Source organism: Rhamphochromis longiceps, linkage group LG6 (genome assembly GCF_057381845.1).
Source record: "Rhamphochromis longiceps isolate RC_006_pf linkage group LG6, R_longiceps_female_GT1.1, whole genome shotgun sequence".
In the NCBI taxonomy this organism is placed as follows: Eukaryota; Metazoa; Chordata; class Actinopteri; order Cichliformes; family Cichlidae; genus Rhamphochromis; species Rhamphochromis longiceps.
This window is the reverse complement of record NC_140562.1, coordinates 8,185,520-8,209,731: the sequence shown is the minus strand read 5'-3', so window position 1 is coordinate 8,209,731 and position 24,212 is coordinate 8,185,520. Positions and strand designations below refer to the sequence as shown.

The 24,212-nt window shown below is 40.0% G+C and overlaps 1 protein-coding gene across 1 annotated transcript; it reads left to right on the top strand.

Annotated features, from left to right (window-relative positions):
* Positions 1 to 7,315: 7,315 nt before the first annotated feature.
* Positions 7,316 to 21,150, top strand: LOC146667449 (uncharacterized). The gene is made up of 3 exons (XM_085409111.1): positions 7,316 to 7,537; positions 9,134 to 9,212; positions 18,575 to 21,150. The coding sequence occupies exons 2-3, from the start codon at positions 9,195 to 9,197 to the stop codon at positions 19,673 to 19,675; spliced, it is 1,119 nt and encodes a 372-aa protein (XP_085265237.1). The 5' UTR covers positions 7,316 to 7,537; positions 9,134 to 9,194; the 3' UTR covers positions 19,676 to 21,150.
* Positions 21,151 to 24,212: the final 3,062 nt, after the last annotated feature.

The window sequence follows — 24,212 nt, the reverse complement described above, 5'->3', positions numbered from 1 at the left end:
AAAGGTGGAAACCCCCCCAAAACCAGATACTAAATTTTTCATTCTCTCAGACTGAAACTTCTAACATCAACAATCACTTCCTCCAAACGATCAACGTGTCTAATAGATCCCATTCATTCAAGACTGCTCAAAGAAGTCCTAGTGTTCATGTTTTGATGTTAAACATGATTATTTCTATTAATGGGCTTAAGTATTACAGTTGGCAATAATTAAACCATTAATTAAAAAGTCAATACTTGACCCAGCTGTCTTTGTTGTCTTTGCTGTCTCTGACAGTGGACTCATCTCTGTGCTTGTGCTGCCAGACCTCAGTGCAGTGTTTGACACTGCCGACCATAATATTTCACTAAAGAGATTATGCATGGCATAGTAATTAAAGCTACTGTCTAATGTAACCCAGTATGTTCATATAAATGGGGAGTCTTCCTCACACATTGGAATGGAGAGGATTAAAAATGAGTACATCAGAGAAAGCTCAAAGTCTGACAGGCGAGGTTGTGACAGTTTGGACATGTGCAGAGGAGTGAAAGTGGGGATAACGAAGATAGTGCTGCCAGGCAGGAGGTAAAGACGTAGTGAAAGAGGAGATGCAGAGGGTTGGTGTCACAGAGGAGGATGCTGAGAGAGGGTGAGATGGAGGCAGATACCACAGGCCTGCAAAAAAAAAAATTTCAGCTGCATGGGATATTTGCATACATTTTTTTTCTTTTTTTGCAAAACTTGAAGAGTTTTCATTTAAAAAGCACAGCAGCAATGAAAAAAAAATCAATACTATATTACAATTTTTGGTTGCAGACCTGTGTAATGTGCTGTGGCAACCCCTGAAGGGAGCTGCAAAAAGATGATGAAGAATCCATCCATCCAAATCAGGGTCAGTTATTTGAAGTGCTAGCTAGCATTAGAAGGGGCAATGCACAAAGTCCAAAAAAACAAAAACAAAACAAAACTCAGATGTAGGGATTGTAGAAGTGATGTAGAAGAGGTAAAGAGAGTTTCTCAGTCAGAGAAGCTGAAACAGAAAGCAACCTCTTGTGAAGGACCTACCAAAATAAAGAAAGATGCTTTGGTTATGAGCAAGAAGGATTTTGTGTTAGTTGTGGTGGATGTAATAAACTGCACAACTCAAACTGAACAAATCCTAAATTGTGAAGGCTGCAGACAAATACCTGGGAATCATGAGTCCAGAATGGGAGAGAGTTGAGGAAATGATAAGTGGTACGAATCCTAGCTCAAACTCGTGGGGTAGTTCATTATAGTCATTTTATTTCTCAATTACAAAAAAATGACATGCAATATGTATCCAGGAAACATGGTTAAAACAGTGGAAAAGTGGAACTTACACATGGATATACGGTTATTAGGAATGGTAGTAAGGATGGTAAAGGGGAAGGAGTGGTCACTGTGTTGTCTTCGTATAGCTTTGAATAATTACACAGTATCCACTTGTGTTTTGCGAGCGTCTGCTCCAAACATTTTATTCTTTCATTCACAAGTCAGTCTTCTTTTATAGAGGCATTCATGAGCCCTCTCAAATACAGCGCCCCCTACTGGCAAAACCCCATTGGCACATGAACACCCACACATCACCACATCCCCTTTTCTCTGACAACATAGGTCCCACGAATCAACATATACACATATTTGTATTACAACAATATTTTTTTTTTCTCTCAACACCATCAGAATATAAGATAAAAACAAATCCAGTCATAGCTTTACAGATTAAGCCTAACTGGTCTCTTGACCTTACGCTCTGACCTCCTCAATACAGGTTCTGAAACAACTGCACTTTTCTCCACATGCTCATGTCCATCCAGTGGTTTTAAACCAGACACTGTCTCTGCATGTGACACATCAACATTTTCATCTTCCTCACCATATTGTTCCTCCTGAAATGTCTCTTTAGTCTTCAGCAAGTTACGACGGTTCCTTCTGAACACATGACCTTCTTCAGTTCTTACGTTATATGATCTCGGACCTGCTTCCTGAAGAACAATGGCTTTCCTGCTCCATGCATTCTGATCTTGGATTCTCACTACATCATCCTTTGCAAGCAATCCAAGTGCTCTTGTTCCCTTGTCGTATTGCAGTTTTTGCTTCCATTTCAGATGCTCTTGCTTTTTTATAATTTCTTCACTCTGCTTGCTTTCTGCATAGCAGGGCAAAGTTGTGTGTAGCTTACGATTCATCAGCAATTCTGCAGGGGATAAACCACAGTCAAGAGGAGCAGTCCTGTAGCTCAGCATAGCTAAATAAGGATCTGATCGACTGTCTGTAGCCTTCTTCAGAAGCTGCTTGATGATATGCACTCCTTTTTCAGCCTTGCCATTTGCCTGTGGATGTTGAGGACTTGATGTGACATGTTTAAAGCCGTATTCTCTTGCGAAATTCTGCCATTCTTTGCAATTATAGCAAGGACCATTGTCACTAATGACAGTTTCAGGTATTCCATGCCTGGAAAAGATAGACTTCACATGTGTGATCACATTATTAGCAGTTGTACTTGTAAGCAGAGCAATCTCAGGAAAGTTAGAGTAATAATCTATCACCAACAGATAGTCTTTCCCATTAAAATGAAATAAATCTGTTCCGACTTTCCTCCAAGGCGCTGTAGGAAGTTCAGGAATCATCATGGGTTCTCTTGCCTGTCTGCTCTGAAACTTGTTACATGTTTCACACTTTCCGACCATGGTCTCAATGTCTTTATTAATGCCAGGCCAGTACACAGTGTCTCTAGCTCTCCTTTTACACTTTTCTATTCCCAGATGTCCCTCATGTATTCTTTGAAGTATCAGCTGTCTCAGACTATGTGGTATCACAATCCTATTGCCTCTCAACAGCAGTCCATTTACCACATTGAGCTCCGATCTAACATGATAATACTTTGAACAAGACCCTTTGGGCCAGTCCCCTTGGATATTTTCCATCACCGTTTGCAGCTCCCTGTCTGCAGCTGTCTCCTCGCATATTTGTTTTATCTTTGCGTCAGACACTGGCAGAGACTCCACTATCATATTAACATGATCGTCTACTTCTTTCTCAGTGGAGCTTGCGTGACACACCTCTGATGCTCGCGACAGTGCATCCGCTAAAGCTAAATGCTTTCCTGGTGTGTATATCAAGTCAAAGCTGTACCTTTGCAGTTTCATCATGAGACGTTGAATCCTCGGTGACATCTCGTTCAGATGTTTCTTAATGATTGACACCAAAGGACGATGATCTGTCTCAACTGTAAAGGTAGGAAGACCATAAACATAACAGTGAAAAATATCAATTTTTAAATCATTCCATTCTTGTTCATGCCTCGCTGACCATTTAAATTCTATGGAATCACGAAGTAACTCCCTTAGTGCTGATGTTCGCACTGACAAGTTAGGTATGAATTTTCTTACAAAGTTTATCATTCCCATCACTCTGAGCACACCTCTCTTATCTGTCGGGCGTGGCATTGTTGCGATGGCTTTTACTTTTCTTTCATCTGGCTCAATACCTCCAGCAGAGAATTTGTCTCCCAGAAATGTTATTTCCTTCACACCAAAATGACACTTGTCACGATTTAACTTTAATCCATTCTCCCTCATCTGCTGCAGCACCTTCACCAGTCTTTCATTATGTTCTTGTAGGGTGGAGCCCCATATAACCACATCATCAACATAACAGCGAACACCTTGTAAACCCTCTAACATGTTGTCCATGGCACGATGAAAAATCTCAGATGCTGAGATTATGCCAAATGGCATTCTGAGGAATCTATACCTGCCAAAAGGTGTATTGAAAGTACAGTATTTTGAACTTTTCTCATCCAGCTTTATTTGCCAAAAACCCTGTGCTGCATCTAGCTTTGAAAAGTATTTGGCGCCTGCCATTTCACTTGCAACCTCTTCACGCTTTGGTATCTGGTAGTGCTCACGTTTTATGGCTTGATTTAAATCGCCAGGGTCCATGCATATTCTCAAATCATTGTTTTTATTCCTTTTATCCACACACACCATTGAGTTTACCCACGCAGTCGGTTCTTCCACTTTTGTAATGACCTGCAACTGTAACATCCTGTTAAGTTCTTTCTTTAAACGGTCCTTCAGTGGAGCGGGGACTCTACGTGGTGCATGGATCACTGGCTTTGCATCCTCTTTCAGCTGGATACTGTAATTGCATGGTAGACATCCCAAACCTTTGAAGATATCCTCATAATGCTGTACAATGGAGTCAACTGCTCCTCGCTGTCCACTTTCTGTTTCTGGACAGCTGATGTGATACACTCTTTCTACTAGGTTCAATCTTTTGGATGTCACGCCACCCAGCAGTGATTCACGACCTTCTGGAACAACATTAAACAATACATCATAATCTTTATGTTTTATTGTCACTTTAAGCCTGCATTGACCACTGCTCTCAATATACTTTCCATTGTAGTCTTTTAGAGGTACTCTTTTCTTTATTATTTTGGGCTTTGGTTTCATGGCATGGATCTCTGTCATGCTGATTAGGTTCGCCTGCGCACCTGTATCAATCCTTAGTGCCACCAAAGCTCCTTGTATTGGGAGTGAAACAATCCACGTGTCTTCATAATCTGAGCATCGCTCACTGTCCTCTGCTTCGTTATGCTCACTTTTTACATCCTCAAGTGACACTATGCCCACAAAGAAAGTCTCGCTTAAGTCAGTCTCTTCAACTACATGCACTGATTTGGGTTTGGCTTTCGACAGACATTGTTTGGCAAAATGATTTTTTCCATCGCATTTCAAACATCTTTTGCCATAAGCTGGACACTGTCTAGGTTCATGTCTGCTACCACATCGCTTACAGGAGTACACTGTATCCTCTTTGCTGGGCTTCTGCGACATATTCTTCCTCATTTTCTTTTTAACCACAGCTATTCTTGCACTATTGTGGAGACTGGAATAAATGGTAAATGGTAAATGGCCTGCATTTGTATAGTGCTTTTCTAGTCCATAGGACCCCAAAGCGCTTTACACTACATTCAGTCATTCACCCATTCACACACACATTCACACACTGGCGATAGCAAGCTACATTGTAGCCACAGCTGCCCTGGGGCGCACTGATAGAGGCGAGGCTGCCGGACACAGGCGCCACCGGGCCCTCTGACCACCACCAGTAGGCAAACATGGGGTTAGTATCTTGCCCAAGGATATTTGACATGCAGCCCGGAGGCAGCCTGGGATCGAACCACCGACCTTCTGATTAGTGGCTGACCTGCTCTGCCACCTGAGCTACAGCCAGGTACAGATTAGTCAGTCCAGTGCTAGTAGTCCAGTGCTAGTAGGATTTTATGGATAGGGTGGGGCTAGTGTGTATTAATAATGGTAAAGGAACTTGATATAATAATCTGTATGTACCTTGGTGGCATGAGGAGTGTAAGTAAAGCGGTAAAGAACAGAAAAAGAGCATTTAGACAGCTGAAAAATTACCACTCAATAAAAGCATTGATTCACTACAAGAGCACAAGCGAAGAATTAAAAGGTCTACAAAGCATACATATTGGAGGCAATGTAATAGTACTGTAATAGTATAGGCAGAGAGACATGGTTAGTGGACATTTGGGGTGTGGTGAGGAGGACAAACAAGCTTCCAAACAGTAGGGACAGAGAACAGAATAGCGATTAATAATATAGACAAGGCAGAGCTCAATGTTCAAATGTTTGTAAAGATTCATAGTTCTGGTAATTTATCAGATATTCCTAAACAGTGCAGGAATGAGACACTGGCAAAGAACCTTAGATGCAGGGTAAATGTAAAAAGAAATGAATTCAGAGGCAGTTTGGACTTACTGCTCAGTATGAATTAAGAAAGCATTAACAAATGTTCGTCACACCTCTCCAGGTAAAGACAGTAAATGTTATACTGTGTTGGAGTACATGGATAATGACTGAGTTGTTGCTGTTTTGTGATTATTTATGCAGCTTGGGAAACGGGTATAATTTCATCTACATGGAAACAGCCTGCAATTGTTCCGATTTTAAAACCCAGAAAAGATCTATCAGATCCATCAAATTACAGACCAATTAACGTCTCAGTTAGGTAAAACTATAGAAAAGATGGTCACTGAAAGACTCACTTATTTTTTAGAAAGCAAGTGCCTGTTTTCATCATACCAAAATGGATTCAGTAGAGGTAAAAATGCAATGGATGCTCTGCTATGCCTACAGTCAGAGATCAGGAAGGCTCAGACTAACATGTTTAACAGGTTGGACTTGAGGGGGGGGGGAATTTCTGGATGCAGAATAAGCCAAGCCCTCAGAATTTGCAGTGGTGCATTTAAATCTCCAGTAACAGCCATGCAGGTGGAAATGGGAGAAATGTCCTTCCAAAGTAGAAGAGATAAGCTCACGCAAGAGTGCTATGAGCACAGTAAAAGCAACTTATATAGCGACTTATACATTCAAAAGGCAATAACGGAAAGTCCAGTCATACACTTGTTCAGTATATAGCACAGATTTACTTGGAGAAACAATATACACATGAAGTCCTAATATTTACAGATGGATCAAAAGACCGGTGCTGCGGTCTTCATTCCTCAACTTAGAGTAATTATTAAAAAGAGACATTTAATCAATCTTAACACAGTAGCGCTGGAAGCCATAATGCTAGGTTTGCAGTGGGCATAAATATTCAGAAAGCTATAGTTATTGCATCTGACAGTTTATCAGCGCTAATGAAACTTGCAGACTGCAATAAGGACAGGTGAACAATGGTCAAGATTGTGCAATGGTGGCATAAATGTTGGATTTCTTTGGGTTCAAGCAGATGCTGGTCTGGAAAAATGAGGTAGATGTATTGGCTAAAAAGTCATTGAAATCTCTTGATTACAAATCCAAAGTTAAAAGTATTATAAACAGCTGAATCCTAAGAATATGACAGGTATGTAGGACTACAAGAGCCACACGGTTTGGAATAATCAATTCTGTGCTTAAATAATGAATGAATCAATCAATCAAATATGCATTAGTAAATTGCATTTTTATTATTTCATTTGTTCAAACATTACTAAAGTAATTTATTGTTTAATAATTAAATTTAAAATAAAAACACTATTTTTAAATCAATATTTTAAAAATGAATTGTCATTCCATTAATAAATACTTAAAGAAAAGAGTTTCACAAAAAAGAAATCCTTATTTGAAAAACCATTTTCGAATTCAAAATTGAAAAAAAAAAAAAGGTTTTCAACTTTAAAAAAAAAAAATAGATTTTGAAAAGATTTTGAAAACCAGGGGCCCGCACAAGGGGGCAGTAGCGCTGCTCTAATACGTCACAGCTCCCACAAACGGAGAGATGAAGAAGCTGACGTCACTGTTAAAGATGGTGGCAATTGCGTTTCGACGTTAGCAGACAGATGAGGGCCTGAAAGGATCTGCGTTATACCGAATGAACGGTGTGCTAGGCTAAATCTGGGCGATTACTGACTCCTAGTAGGGAGGGGATCTGCACAGTGATCTTCTGCGCGGAGCTCCGAGCGCTCTGAGCTCAGGTTGTCTCTGCAGGCCTCGGACTGCACCGGCAAGGAAAAATAGAGGTATGTGCAAAATTTGTTTTATTGGGTATTTATTTATCATCACCATATAGCATTACTGGAACACACCATGTCTGATTGGGTGACTGATCGTTCTTGTATTTCCCAGTGGAGAAGTTTTTCACTTGAATCGGGTCCTAATTTGTATGATTTTTTTAAGTCTCATTCCCACCAATCAGTAGTATTAGTTTATTCAAATAAAATGATTCATGGCTGTTTATATGTTTATGTTTATATTTTTTGAAAATATGTCTTCATTCAAACTTTTTTATGATGGATGACATAGTTCAAACCTGATGTGTTAAATGGTTTTAATCACTTAGGGTAGGGTATCCTTAGTGGTCATCTAGACATATACACAAATTTGTATATATTTTGTAAAAAAACAAACCAAAAAACAAATGCAAGTTTTGAAGTTTACATTTTGAACGTATTAAAGGTGTACAGTTATTGTAGTGGAGGTGGTGGAGAGTTATTCAGCTCCTTCCCTACAGCATAACCAGCCTTGTGGATGAGTTTGAGTCTGTTTATACCCGTGACCCCAGGGTCAGATTGTATGCATCCATAGCATTAGCATACTGTAGGTCAAAGTCAAATTTATGTCAAAGAATCAACTGACATAAAAACACAGGAAAAGATGACAGAATTTAAGAAAGGGCACATAAAATGAGAGAACCTGAGTAACAACACAAATAAGACTAAATTATATCGTGTATATTTGTGTTATAATAAAATAACACAAATAAAATCAGAATGAGTTCTGACCACTCATTCTGGTTTAAAGCCAGGTTCTGAAAATGTTTTGGGGAAGTCCAAGATAGATAAAATGATCTCCTGGATCAGACCATAAACTGTAAAGGTTGCAGTGTAGCGTCCAAGTTGAGACAGTTGAAATCAAAGCAATGAAGGCACTTAGGTGCTGAGTCCATAACCGGGCTGTGGCAAAGTGAATAATGTCACATGCGGCTGTGGGTGGCGCAGTGATTAGCACTGTTGATTCTATCAACCAGCTGGGTCCTTTCTGTTTGCATGTTCTCCCTGTGTTTGTGTGGGTTCTTTCTGGGCACTCTCCGGTTGTCTGTCTCTATGTGTTGGTCCTATGACAGACTGACAACCTGTCCAGCCCCTACCCCCACTGTTGGGTAAATTCCAGCAGTGCACAGTTCAGTGTTAAAAAGAATAGCAAGCCCCCCTCCCTTCTGCCCACCACTCACAGAAAGCTGTCCCTGTTGGCCCAAACAACAGGGTGGAAGAGACGTATGCGTATGCGTTGTCATCCATCTGCCTGTGGTTCAGGCATTGCTCTCATTGATCATACCTGCATCTGATGAACACCAATTCAATTTCAAGCGTGTCCTCAGCAAATTTGAATCAAAATTTACAAAAATTTGAGTATTTTTGAAATGACAAAAAGGCTTTGATGAAATAGTGTCTCATCTCCACTAATAAAAGAATTGTTGAAAATAAGTAGCATGTGGAATGTGGCTAATTGCTTTAGAGCAATTTCAAGTTCAGCATAGTGGAATTAAATGTCTATTTTAATGTTATGTCATATGCCTGTGTTTGAGTGATAAATAATCTTCTTTTTGTGATTTTTAGATGCAGCACAGCTGAGAAGAAGCAGGAAAAGTTCGTAATCTTTTACCAGTGAGCAGGGAAAATGAGTTGTTCAGAAGAGGTGAGCTCAAAAAGAAACCAACATGTTTCAGGATACATGGGCAACAAAAATAAGAATGAGCATCACATAGTGCAGATTCGTGTGTATGGCTCATCATATCTGATGATTGTCTAACCCTGCTGTAGAGTTTTTCTTGGCATTGTACAATGTAATTAGTGTTTGCAATGTCTGTAGAACCATTCTGATGATGTTTTACTGCAATGATCAATTTTTAATGTTGACACGTCACATAGTGGATGTTTCAAAGAGACTTTCAATAGTGTGGGAGCATTTCACAAAAAACAAAGTTGAATGCAAACTGTGCAAAGCAGAGCGTTCCTTGCATGGTAGCGCGACTGCAGTGCATGAGCATTAAGCAACTCTGGAGCCGTCATGTCAACGCTAGAGTTTTAGAGAATTAAGTTTGTTTCAATTTAGCGTCAGTTTGACACCTTGTTAATTAGGGATGGGTATCGAAAACCGGTTCTTGTTGAGAGCCGGTTCCCACTGTTTCAATTCCTTGGAATTGTTTGCCATTTTTGCAAATGATTCCCTTATCGATTCCAGTTGCCCCGCATGACGTCACCACATTGCGGAGCGTCATTTACCTGGCAACGAACACGGCGCCTAAGCGGCTCAAACGCTCAAAAGTTTGGTCATACTTCACGAGAACGGATGACAACAGGTCAACTTGCAAAGTAGATATTTCATTTAAGGGAGGAAACACTACGAATATGCAAAAGCATTTGTTCACAAAACACGCGATGACCTTAAATGAATGTCGTGTTTTTAAATCCGCTCCGGACTCGTGAATCTCAACCCAGCAGCGGCGGTAACGTTTGCACGTCCTCTCCCGTTAATGCGGCAGGTAAATAATCAACTAACAATGCATATTATGTTAGCTGCCTTATTACAAAACCTGCCATTACTGTGCGCTGCATTTAGGTGACCATGATGAGAGAGACAGACAGAGTCTGGCTGGCGCTCGCTGGCAGTTCTCGCTGCAGTCTACAGGTAGCGTCTCCTTTCAGGCCAGGATAGACGAATGTCACCGAGCAGTGACTAAGTTTGGGGTAAAAGGCTTGCATCCATTTGCCACAGCAGATGATTTTCGGTAAGTGAATGTGTTTAATTGTAGGCAGGGACATTACTGGATATTCTTGTGTAATTGCTACAGAATAATTTATGTTATACTTTGTTATTGCTCCAGAAGAATATTTATTTTTTTAATAGTTTACATTTACAGTTTTGTTTTTTGTTTTTTTCCCCTGGGGACCCTGTGACACCCATTGAAGAGCCATAGGCTGGATCTCTTAAGATCTCACTGTTGGGTTTGTAAGGCCGTGTTACTCCTAAATTTCTATCTTGTTCAAAGAGAAGATATAAAACAAAGTTCTAAGCTAATCGACCTTAGTGTTCTCCTTTTTTAAAAAGAATCGATAACGGAATCGATAAAGAATCGAATCATTTAACAGAATTGAAAATGGAATCGGAATCGTGAAAATCTTATCAATACCCATCCCTACTGTTAATGTATCTTCGTTTACCTGTTGGAAACAAGCTAATTGCTTGCCAAGTGAACACCAGTTCAGTTATGTTAACTAACAGGTGAACTGCGATAGTAAACCAGTGACCTGGAGTTGCTGTTTCCTTGATGTGGTTGTTGTTCTTGTTTTGGGGTTGTTTTTTTTGTGTGTGTGTGTGTGGTTTGGCTTTTTTGGTTTGTTTTTTTGCATTAACTTTAACATTATTTGACATCAGTTTTTGATAACTAATTCAATTCCATTTTATTTAGATGGCACCATATCCCAACAACAGTTGCCTCAAGGCACTTAATTTAGTGCCTTACTAGATTAGTAACAGCTTTGTTGGTTTTTGTTTGTTTGTTTTCTGTTTTGATAGTAATAAGCGAAGGGTGTCTAGATGATTTTTGCGCTGAAGGACAGGCTCACGCAACCAGCAAATGGTTGACATCTTAACAGAGAGGATTCTCTGTCATGGCAACAACATGAGACCAATATCCATAGTTAAGAAATGATAATCGGCACATATCATTCAGGTTACAGCTTACACAGCTTTCCAGAATTTATTTTACAAGGCTAATGGAGGGGAAGTATGAAACTGCTCTTTGTAAGCTTAAAGGTGCTCTTGAATCAAACACTCTTAAATCAGTCACTAAGTGATAACATTAGCTTCTGCCTCATAAACATGCAACTTGATGAATTGCACACTGGGCCAAACATTGTTCCTTGGATTGAGCATACTGTAGACAAGTTTGAGATTCCACCAAGCAAAGTTGCGTCTGTGACAATGGCTCCAATGTAGTGCTGGCTGCAAACATCCTGCAGGACAAATATGGGTGGGTGTTTATCTGCTGTGCAGGGTACTCTTTACAGTAGGTGTTCAATAATGCACTGAAACGCCTTTTGATCAGTGATAATAATAGTAATAATACATTTTATTTAAAAGTGCCTTTGAAGACACCCAAGAATGCCTAGCAATAGAATAAAACGCATATTAAAAAATGACAAAACAAAGACCAATAAAAAAAGGAAGGAGGAGCAGGTTATGAAGGGCCCTGAAGATGAGCAGAAGAAGCTTGTACACTATTTGGAATTTCACATGTAGGCTGTGAAGTTCCTGAAGGATAGGGGTGATGTGCTGGTATGAGGGGATTCTGGTAATAATGTGGGCAGTGGAGTTTTGAACCAGTTGAAGCTTATGGAGGGATTTTTGGGGGGAGACCATGCAAGAGAGAATTACAATAGTCAATGTGGGAGGTAACATGACTATGAACAAGAATGGACGCAGACTAGGTGGAAAGAGATGGACGTAATCGGTAGGGATGGGTATCGTTTAGGTTTTATCCGATACCAGTACCAAACCGGTACTTTTGAAACGGTGCCGGTGCTTAAATGGTGCTCGAACCGGTGCTTAAAGAATGGAGAACACACACTTTGTCCAAAAACCTCTCATGTTTAGCTGGGGGTTTTTTTTGGTTTTTTTTTTTTTTTGTAAAAATATAACAATGTGTGCCTTTTCTGCAGCTATAGGGGATTTATGGTATCACTGTTGGCTGGAAGCAGTGCTTAAACAATGGAAAAAAAAACAGAAACTTTGTCCAAAAACCTCTCATGTTTAGCTGTTTTCCACTTTTTCTTTGGTCATTTTAGCCTTTTTGGCCAGGGTGAAAGGAGCGTCTTCCATCAAACAAGAGGACAGCCGCATGTAGCTATGATGATGTTTGCTAGTTCACCTTACATGCATTAATGTAATAACGTGGTTAGCCTACTCAACGTAAATTACACACGGACAACATTAAGCTACTCACGCAGAAAAGAACGGCTGCTGCTGCATCATCATCCGTCATCATTTCTGCTACACTGGCAGGGCTAGGGGCCAGGACTCTCCTCTTTGGGTTTTTGGGGGATGTTGCTAACTCCGGGCCCGATAACAGACAACCCACCTGCAGTAGATGTGCTCGGTGTGAGGTCTCGCAGCAAGCTATGAAATACGGCGCATTTCTCGGCTTTTAACAAAATGCTATACGTCGCCAGGTGTTTCATCAGATTCGAGGAGTTACCTCCTTTGCACAGTATCACCTTAAAGCACTTGTTGCAGGCTGCTGAGTTTGCATCTTTTGCTGTGAAGTACAGCCAGAATTTGACCGCTTCGCCTTGGGCATTTTTAATCTGTAGCTCTGCTCTAAATGAACGTACGTAACTGGGCCCGCCTACTATCCTCGAAAAGGTAAAATGATTGGCTAGAATCCAAAGTGTGTGACATCTCAGGGAAAAGCACCGAAATGTGCGCTGCTTTTCGGTCTGGTTACTACCGTTTATGTCAGAACCGATACCGGTACCCATCCCTAGTAATCGGTTAACGTTCCGTAGATTGATATGAGATTTGTAGGATAGTGAGCTGTCTAGAATGACACCAAGGCTCTAATGGGAGAACTATGGAGTTATCAGTAGTGAGGGTGAAATGATTTGCCTTGAGTAGGTTGGATTTATTGCCTATAAGAAGGATTTCAGTTTTATCCTCATTGAGCTTAAGAAAATCAAAGCTGAACCAGGGTTCAGCTAGAAGGACTGAGTGAGAGATGGCGTTGAAGGTTGAACTCGGATCCAAAAGGATGAGAATGTTCAGAAGACCAGAGTCAGCTCTGAGTAAAATATTATCAGTAACTTTAAATAAAGCAGTTTGTGACATGAGCGAAAGCCAAATTGAATTCTGTCGTAGATGTTATTATTAACCAAGTGTGAATGAAGCTGAGCTATGACTATTTTTTTTTCCCAAGTATTTTAGAAATGTATGGAACGCCAGGACTGCCATAATGAATTAATTAAATACACCATTAAATAATTAATTAAATGTGGCAATAATTAATTAAAATTGGAATTAATTAATTAAATAAATAGTTATGACACATGTAATTAATTAATTATTGACACATTTAATTAATTATTTATGTATTTCACATTTTAATTAATTATTGACACATGTAATTAATTAATTATTGACACATTTAATTAATTATTTATGTATTTCACATTTTAATTAATTATTGACACATGTAATTAATTAATTATTGACACATTTAATTAATTATTGACACATTTAATTAATTATTTAATGATATATTTATTTATTTCATTTTGGCAGTCCTGGCGCCTGGCTCTCATCATGAAATAATTTTATCTGTCAGCCTCACCCATCAAACTCAGGGGGCGGGGTTAACGCTGCCCATGCAGCTTCTCTAACATTTGATTGGTTGCCGTGCAAAGTAAGTCAAAACAGGTCGATCCTAGATAATCGATTGCTTGTGTAGACTTGGGGCAGCCAGGTATCCCAGAATGCAGATCAAATCACAGGCAGCAATGGTGGTGGTGTAGTTTTAAAATACCCCGTTTTTCTGTCACCAGCTACACTTTTAACAGTGTTTTAGCCGCGAATGTCGCGCCGTATGTCTGGTCAGGTTGTCAACATAGAACATGTTTGCAAAAGTGCTCAGATGTTTTCAGAGATTTCACTAGCTCTGCTAACAGTTAGCATGCAGAGTGCACCGAGGGGGTTACGTTAACCGGTTTGTTTACATATTCCACTCTCCTTGTTCCACATGTTGCATTCGCAGATTCTCATTTTCACCGAACGATCGTCTCTTTCCGCCTGGTCTTGTGTCTCTGTGCTTCTGTAACATAAAGAACGAGCTGACATTTTTCTCACGAAACCAGCGATCAGCTCAACAGACCCTCAGTTTACCTGCATGCATCCTCCTCCTCATCTGTCAGCTGTTTAACACCTGCTGCTAATTCAAGAAACACGCCTAGTTACCTGGTGATAGTCACAGTTTAACTGGGCAGCCGGTGCTCGATATAACGCAATGTCAGCGCATTTTTCTGCACAAGATAAGTAAATATAGTGTTTTCCCCGAGCGCAGAGCTGCTGGAGCTCGTTTCCTTACAGAGCACTTTATAGGCGAACAGCTTTATCAGCGGCTGATGTCCAATCACCGGCACACAGCTTTGAAACCTCAGCTGAGTTTTAGCTCTCAGTGGTTAAACGCTGGACTTCATTCACGCAGGTTCTGTCTGTCGGGTCACGTTTACTTCGCTGTTTTATTTACAACTGAGCAAATCGGTTTGGCTGAGGTTAAAGTTACGTTTCATAACTGCATAGTTTCACAGACGTTTAATGGTTCACTGGCACATGTGTTAGACTGAACTATCATCTAAATATCATCTGTTTTTTAATAGTTATTCAACTGTATTCTAAGCACCAGCTGTCTGTTAGAATGTGATTTTTTTTCTCTCTCTGTTGGCAGAGGTATAAAAATGCGCAGGAAAATCTGACGTGCATGGCGAACTTCACCGACGATATTTAGGGAGGAATAAACACACATCAAACATAAATGAACCATTTGTCTGTCTCCATAATTGAGAGAATTTTCTCTTCTTATGTCAACACTCTCTCTCTTTTTTTTTTTTGCTTTTTTTTTGCTTTTTCGGTCATGTTATGTTTACCTGTCAAAGGCTTGTTACAAACTATGAAACACATCGTGCAGACTTCTGGATGTTAGAAGAAAACTAATACTGCTCATGAATGAGACTAAAGGCAGGAAGGTGTCCTTTAAAACTAAACATGTTAATAGGACCTCCCTGTTTATATCATAGTTTATGATATAGCACGTGTATTTCAGTAATAGCCTGCTGAGGCCACTATACGTGCTGGCCTCATATCAAATGTGAAGGCAGACTGAGTCTATGTTTGACGTTTTTTATATCTAATCTTCCTTTTCAAACATTTAAACAGTCTGCAGCTGAGGGAATACAAATTCAAATTGTCGGAACAGGTTTGCTCGTTTCTTGGATTCATTTGGTGATTTATTAAATGTATAACTGTTATTCTAATCTGCTGCTGAGTCTCTTACACTTTTCTTTATGCTGTATATTTTCACGTCTCTGGAATAGTTGGCAGTTAGATAGTCAGCTGGGAAACTTTGTGTTAACTCATGGAGCTGAGGATATCGTGGATATGCTGACCTCGCTGCGTGGTGTACAGAGCGAGGTCAGCATGATTAATATTCACAATAAAAATATTAGCCGAACATCATGAAGTCTGTATGTGTTTCATAGTGTCGAACAACCTTTGTACAGTTAAAGCCAGCAGTTACTACATGACAGAAACACCAACGTTATCTCTTTTATGTGTTTATACACAGGTCACGCTGATTACTGAACAAAAACCCAAAGATCAGATGTTAAACGGATTTATTTGCTCTCTCTCCTCCTTAAACATGTTTTTAATGTTAGTTATAATTCAGAATTGGCGACTGAAACACGTAGGACACATAAGAACATCAGGAAATAAAACATCGATAAATATAACCTCAGTAAAAGAAGTCAGCGGGGGTTACTACAGCTGTGTACCGGGGCCTGCGCTTTGTCGGTGGGATTGCTTGCGAGGCGAGCGGGTCTATCCCACGCTTTGCCGTGAGACTGGGCAGACATCTCCGAAATCATCGAAACACTTTTGCAAAGAGGCTGTATCTTGACAAACCGACCAGACACATGAAGATTAAACCACTACATTCTCGGCTAAAAAAATATTAAAACGGTATTTGGTAACACACAAACAGGGTTTTTCAAAGCTCAGTTCTGTTAGCTTCCACATGCCGGTTGTTGTGTGCTAGAAACAATGGCCACCAGGCCAAAGCAATGGTTTTGACTCGATCAGCGTTAACCCCGCCCCCTGAGTTTGATGGGTGAGGCTGACAGATAAAATTATTTCATGATGAGAGCCAGGCGTCAGGACTGCCAAAATGAAATAAATAAATATATCATTAAATAATTAATTAAATGTGTCAATAATTAATTAAAATGTGAAATACATAAATAATTAATTAAATGTGTCAATTAATTAATTAAATGTGTCAATAATTAATTAAAATGTGAAATACATAAATAATTAATTAAATGTGTCAATAATTAATTAATTACATGTGTCATAACTATTTATTTAATTAATTAATTCCAATTTTAATTAATTATTGCCACATTTAATTAATTATTTAATGGTGTATTTAATTAATTCATTATGGCAGTCCTGGCGTTCCATAGAAATGATGGGTAGATTAGAAATTGGTCAGAGGATGTTAAAGTTGTCAGGCTCCAAAGAAGGTTTTTTTTCAGTATATGAGTGACTGAAGCAATCTTGAATAAGGAGGGAACGATACCGGTGGTGAGTGAATGATAGCAGAGATGAGTGGGAGTAAGGAAGAGAGGCAGGATTTCATAAGTCCTGTAGGCATAGGATTAAGATGATATGTAGCCCGCTTTGATTTACATATAAACTCAGAAATATCACATATATCAGGAACATGAAAGGTGGAAAAAGGCTCAAAATGGAGAAAACCTTCTGAAGTGGGGGTAGACACAACATTTGAACTGAGTTGGTGGTGAATGTTGTTAATTTTCGTAGTGAAGAACAGCATCAAGGACTTACAGGTTTCAGATGAATAAAAGTGTGGTGGTAAAGCGTCAGAGGGGTTGAAGAAGTTTGTAGAAAAGCAAAAACAGGATCCTGGTGTTACCCTCATAAGAACTGCCTTATCCTCATGCCTTATCCTGTCTTCCTTCTGTCACCCCAGCAGATGGCCCCGCCCCTCCCTGAGCCTGGTTCTGCTGGAGGTTTCTTCCTGTTAAAAGGGAGTTTTTCCTTCCCACTATCGCCAAAGTGCTTGCTCATAGGGGGTCATATGATTGTTGGGTTTTTCTCTGTATTTATTATTGTAGAATCTACTGTACAATATAAAGCACCTTGAGGCGACTGTTGTTGTGATTTGGTGCTATATAAATAAAATTGAATTGAATTGAACTGATAATACAATAAAAGGTTTGTTTGGCCTGGTTAATGGAATCTTTATACTGGAGTTCACAGATTTCTGCATTATGCTCTAGTTCCCGAGTTTTGGCCTTCAATGCTCAGAGGTAAATCATGGAGCAGAGCGAAGGAAACAGAGTGGGATTTTACAGAGCCATAGAATCAAGGACCTTTTGGAGTGAGTGGGAAAGCAGATTAAAAACCCTCACGAGAGGGTTGACAAATCAGCTAATTATTTTTCTGATTGGTCCATTAGTCAGCATTATTTCAATCACTCCTATCTCCACTTCCTACGAGCACAGGTCCTGTTGCAGGCTCCAGTACATGCTTTACCTTATCTGCTCAAGTCTGCCCACCTGTGAATATCAACCTCATGATTCCAGGCCAAGCTTGTAGTTAATGATGAAATATAAATTACTTAAAGTTCTATATTGTTTTATAAATTATTAAGTGCTGTTAACAATTCTCAAATATGTTTTTAAGTTATTTATTAACTCTTAATAATTGCTATGGGCTCCTCAATGTAGGTTCTCTCTGGGTACTTCAGGTTCTTCTCACATTCATGTATGTTGTTAGGTTAACTAGTGAGTCTAAACTGGCCAGAGGTGTGGCTAATTTCTCTCTGAGTGGATGGATGTATGGATTGATTGATTGTGTCCTGGCTCTTTGCTCTCCCCTCTTACCCCTCACCCCCATCTGGTCTGTTCTACCTGACTTTGGGTTAGAGGTGGCATACACAATGGACAGGACAGAGGTTTTGTGTTTCCTCCATTTTAATAATTGTTTAAGCACTGCAATAGCAAATCTCATACTGTATCTCAGAATAAGCAGTAGCGTATTTAAGCACAAAAACCTATGTAACTTTCCCTAAAATTACAATCTGAGCTGTATCTAACAAACCTCAAAAAACTGCATCTTTTATATGTTAACACTCCATGATATACAGGGACTATTTGAGCAAGTTCTCAGCTGACCTTAATTTGTCTTTTTTCCCCACTTAGCTGAAACCGTCAGATCCAGACAGAAGCAGACCTCACCAGTGTCTGACCTGTGGGAAATGTTTCACTCGGATCTGTAGTCTAAGAAGACACGAACTGAGTCACACATCAGAGGAACTATACCACTGTGAACAGTGTGGCAGCAGTTTCAGCCAGTTAAATGCTTACAAGATACACCTGTATACTCACCCTGAAGACACCTCATACTGCTGCAACAAGTGTGGGAGAGATTTCAGTGACCAGAGTTCCTACAGAAAACACCTTCGCGATCACACTGGACCGTATCAGTGTGAGCAGTGTGAAAAGAGTTTCAGTTACTTAAGTATTTACAAAATACACATGCGTGTCCATACTAAAGAAAAGCCATACTGCTGTGACAAGTGTCCCAAGAGTTTTAGCTTTTTAAGCTCATACAAGCGGCACCAGCTGAGCCACAGTGGAGAGAAACCTTACCAGTGTGATTTTTGTGGAAAAAGTTTCACTCAGTCAGGCCATTTCAGTCTTCATCTGCGGAACCATACCGGAGAGAAACCATATGAGTGTGGCCAATGTGAAAAGAGCTTCAGTGACTTAAGTAGTTACAAGATACACCAGCGTGTCCACACAGGTGAGAAGCCATACTGCTGTGACCAGTGTGGCAGGAGTTTTTCTCAGCTGGGTAATTATAAATCACATTTACGCATACACACGGGAGAGAAACCATTCCAGTGTGAATTATGCAAGAAAAGCTTCTCTATTTCAAAAACATACAAGCAACATATTCACACTCATACGGGAGAGAAACCCTATAATTGTAAAGAATGCGGAAAGAGTTTTGGTCGTCTAAGCAATTATATTCGCCACCTCCGCATCCACACTGGAGAGCAGCCATTCAGCTGTGACCAGTGTGGGAAATGTTTCAATAGCTCATACAGTTACAACCGCCACTTACGTGTTCACACTGGAGAGAAACCATATTGGTGTTCACATTGCAAGAGACTGTTCACTCGGTCACAGTCCTTAAAGACTCATCGCTGCACTGTAATACATGACGATGACGAGAGAGAGAGTGAGGTGAGCTGCTCCTCGACCAATTCCAACCTACAGAAAGAGGTGACAAACTAATGTACGTGTCAAATGAACATGTCTGACATGATGAAAATACCTAGACAAAGCTGATAACTTGCAAGAACTTTTTTGATAAAGAGGATGTTTAAAGGGACAAGTGGATTGGGGGAAAAAAAATGTCCCCCACACTATAAGAGCTCTGGACACCTTGTTATTGGAGCTATCTTTGGGACTCTTTTGGGAATCTCGTGTGATACCTTTGTTCTTTTGTAGGTGATGACAGGGCCAATACTGGTTTATACTAGAATCTGATAATGGCCAGACTAATGGCCACATTTAAAGATTAATGCGAACAGCCAAAAAAATCTGATCTGACCACTAGGCCTGTTGGGTCCAATCAAGGGCCTGACCGTCTCTGCCTGAGGAGAGCTCTGTTGTCAGATGGAGGCAGTATATAAAGTATGTGTTGTTGGTTTGTGACTCACAACATAGAAAGAGCTGATGAGTGTTTAAAAACCATGGAAAACGGCCACTGTCTGTGCTTTTCATGTTTAGTTAGATTTTTTTTTTTCTTTTTTAAAATTCTATGAAGTTTTTTGTTTGTTTGTTTTTCATGGTTCTCTTATTATCGGTTAAACCCACTATCCCTGCTCTATACCTGCCCACTTGTCAACCAAATAAGTTTTGGGAGTTGCTTACATCATCTGCTTCCAGCTGTGCACAGCCAGGATCTTGGAGACTGCCCAGGAGCTTCTAAAAACCCCTCTTCCTGCTCTGTCCAACTGAAAAATGTATGCAGTCGGACACATTTGCAGGACCATAAAACCAGCTTTTTATTTTGAATAAAAAAGAAGTGAAAAGATTCACTTCTTTGAATTTAGCAGACTTTTGATGTCACCTGCTTAATTGAATTGAATTGAATAGCCCTTTATTGGCATTGTATGAAATTGGGTGCTCCACAGTAACTTTGCCAGGATAAAACATAAATAGTAGACAGTAGGAATAAGCAGCAACCAGGGGCCCGTTCTGGATTTGATTGTTGACGATTTCGCCTGATCTTGGATCGTTCGGTTCCCCGAAGCTCATCCGGGACTTGCTGTCATAGCAACAGAGCCGTAAGCGTAAACCTGCTCGGGAGCAGGTTTACTTTATGTAAACAGGATTAGATCGCGGCCACGCAGGTATGTCCGCTTCATTTATACGAAAGCAACAGCGATATTCCACCACTGTTTCACCATAAATAAATAACATCAATGTAACTAAAGATAATGCAGCACCTGATCCATTTATTGATGTCACACAGATACATACAGGTCATTTCCTAAAAAAGGGAAATGTACTATTAACACTCTATTACATGTATGTGATTATTACAGATGTAATTCATATTTCAGAGTAGCAATTGCAAATTACTTTGTGTAATCAAGATGAGAGACCACGGCTATAAAAGCGAAGGTGGATTTGGGAAGCCTGTCGCAGCCATGTCCTGTCCGTATACGCGAGCCACCCATTGCGGAAGGTGCAAGATTGATAAGGAGAGTTTTCAGAATCCAGCGTATATTGCGGGACAGACAGGATCCTTTAGCTCAGCGTGCTCATAGAGAGATATCGATTTCCCCGTGAGGGTATTATTTACTTAACCAACTTGTTGACGAGGGGGTGCAGGACCACCACCTGTCTTTTTTTTTGCTCTGCCCTTTTCTTGGTTGCTGTTATAAACAAACAAACAGATTATTTCAGGCTCTCTTTCCAAGAGACGAAAAGCAATATAAGTGATAAATATTACCATTCTGTAGAATATTCTTATATTTCACTTTTACTTGTTCCCATGTTCTAGTGGGTCCTGTTGTGGCTCTAATGTGAAAGGGGATATAATATAACATATTATAATATAATGTAATATAATATTGGATAATATAGTGTAATATAATAAATCTACCCTACCGCCTACTGGTGTTGGCCAGAGGGGCCGATGGCGCGATATGGCAGCCTGGCTTCTGTCAGTCTGCCCCAGGGCAGCTGTGGCGACAACTGTAGCTGCCTCCACCAGTGTGTGAATGTGAGAGTGACTGAATAGTGGTATTGTAAAGCGCTTTGGGTGCCTTGAAAAGCGCTATATCAATCCACTCCATTATTATTGTTATTATTAAATTATTTACAAGTTTAATTTGTCAGCAACTTTCTGCCAGCCCTCTCTCCTTGCTTTTGCAGCCTTTGCAGTGTTCCCTTGCGTTCTGATTAAACTCTGAAACTCCTGAAATCCCTCACTCAAGAGTTCTTGCTCTGCTGCCGAAAAATACCGAGCCGAGCGCACTCCGTCGACATTTTCGCCGACCAATCAGAGGGTTGCCGATCAATGTTTCTACTATCGATGCGTAGCCCCTTTTACAACACCCAGTGATGTCACATTACTGCGTCCAGCTGTACTAATCGTCAACAGCAGGTGTGTTCGGGGAACCGGATTAGCGAGCTCATGGTTAGGGCGATGGTTTGGTCTTGGATGTGTCATTTGATCTTGGATGTAGTGAGCGACGTACGAAGAACGGACCCCTGGAGAAATGTATGCAAAACAAGAGAAAAGCACACATTAAAGAACAAAAAGGACAAGGTCCCACCGAGATTTGTACCCTAATAGACTGGAATTGATAGAGCACTTATATACTTGCTCAAGCTGCATCAGCCCAACCACACACATTCATAAAGTGCTGTATCCTGTGCACTTCAAACACATCACTACAGCACAGCATCAGGGCTAACATGGGGTGCAGTTAGTTGACTGGAGGTGGCCTGCTGGTTACATGATAAGGGTAGTGAAATATCAGTACTTTAGCCCTGATAGTAGTAATATATAGTTAATCAGTATACTGTGATTACTTTTATAGAAATGTGATGGTGATCATGGGACGACTTGAGTGGCCCACATGGGTCTCATCAATCATAAAATATCTAACAGAAATAACTATTGAACATGCTCACCCTTTTTAAATTTCCTAAAATGCAGAAATTCTCCAGATTAACCCGTGTATGGTCTTCATTTTTGGGACCTTCTGGTATTCTTCTGAACATATTTGGGGTTTTAGTAACAAGTCTGAAATAAAATTTCCCTTCATAAACCATTAACATATTATGTCTGTATCTCATTTTTAAACAGAAAAAAGCATGTTTAATGATTGCAATCAGTCTTTACTGGAACACAATTAGCAACAGATGTATGGTTCGTGATTTGTCATAAGGTTATATTTTATTTTAAGCTTTCAGTATAGTGGATTTTTATCTTGGAGAAAAGGAATTGAGACAATGTCCTCATTAGCATTAATATGCGTTCCAACCATTGTCAGCTTTGTTTTGAGAAGCTACTATCCGAGGTTGTATGATGTGAAAAACTGTCCCCCTAGTTTCTTTCAGCAGCTCCTCCATCTGGCTTATGTGTATAAATGTTCTGTTCCATACATTAAAATACAGTAAGATCACATGCAGCCATATACTGCCTTGAAGGGTCAGGGGCGGAAAACTCGACTCCAGGTTCACTGCGAGATATATAAAGAGAGGCTGAATAAGTATCAACTAGCCCTGAAGGATGCAAGGGAGTAATTTTTCTCTGAGAGTATTCATAGAAACAACAATAATGCTAGGACATTATTTGCTACAGTGGAAAGATTAACTACTCCTCCAGTGGCAAAAGCCCCTGAGCTAAGCTCCACCAGGGCCTGCAATGAATTTGCCAGCTTCTTTATTGAAAAGATCTTGAAAATCAGAAGATCAGTTGGAACATTAGTTTCAACCCCAATACCGACGTTAAGCCCAATTAGCACTTATGCAGAGAAAATGACTCCCTTTCAAACAATAAATCAATCAAGCCTCGATAAAATTATTGAGAATCTAAGCTCTGCCACCTGCTGCTTGGATATATTACTGACAGGTTTTCTTAAAAAGGTCCTCCCAGCCATCAGGGAGGATCTGATCCAAATAGTTAACGCATCCCTCCTATCAGGTGTCTTTCCCAAAGCCTTAAAATCAGCAGTTATCAAACCAATATTAAAGAAAAAGAACCTAGACAGCACATTAATGCAAAACTACAGACCAATCTCAATTAATCGGTGAAATTCCATTTATCGGTAAAATTATTGAAAAAGCTGTTTTCCAGCAGTTAAACAGCTTTCTCGCAATGAACAACCGCTTTGATATTTATCAGTCTGGTTTTCATAGGCACCACAGCACCGAGACAGCCTCAAAGTGTTTAATGACATCCGTATAAATAATGACCGTGGGAAATCCACAGTATTGGTACTACTGGACCTTAGTGCGGCGTTTGACACCGTTGATCATGATATATTACTGGAACATCTAGAGAGCTGGGCCGGACTCTCTGGTACAGTACTCGACTGGTTCAAGTCCTACCTTAAGAACAGGAACTTCTATGTGTCAATTAGCCAATTTTCATCACAAAATATAGAAATCACATGCGGGGTCCCCCAGGGTTCCATCCTAGGGCCCCTCTTATTTAGCATTTACATACTCCCATTAAGCCAGATTATAACCACCAATAATATTAACTACCACAATTATGCAGACGATACTCAACTTTATATCTCAA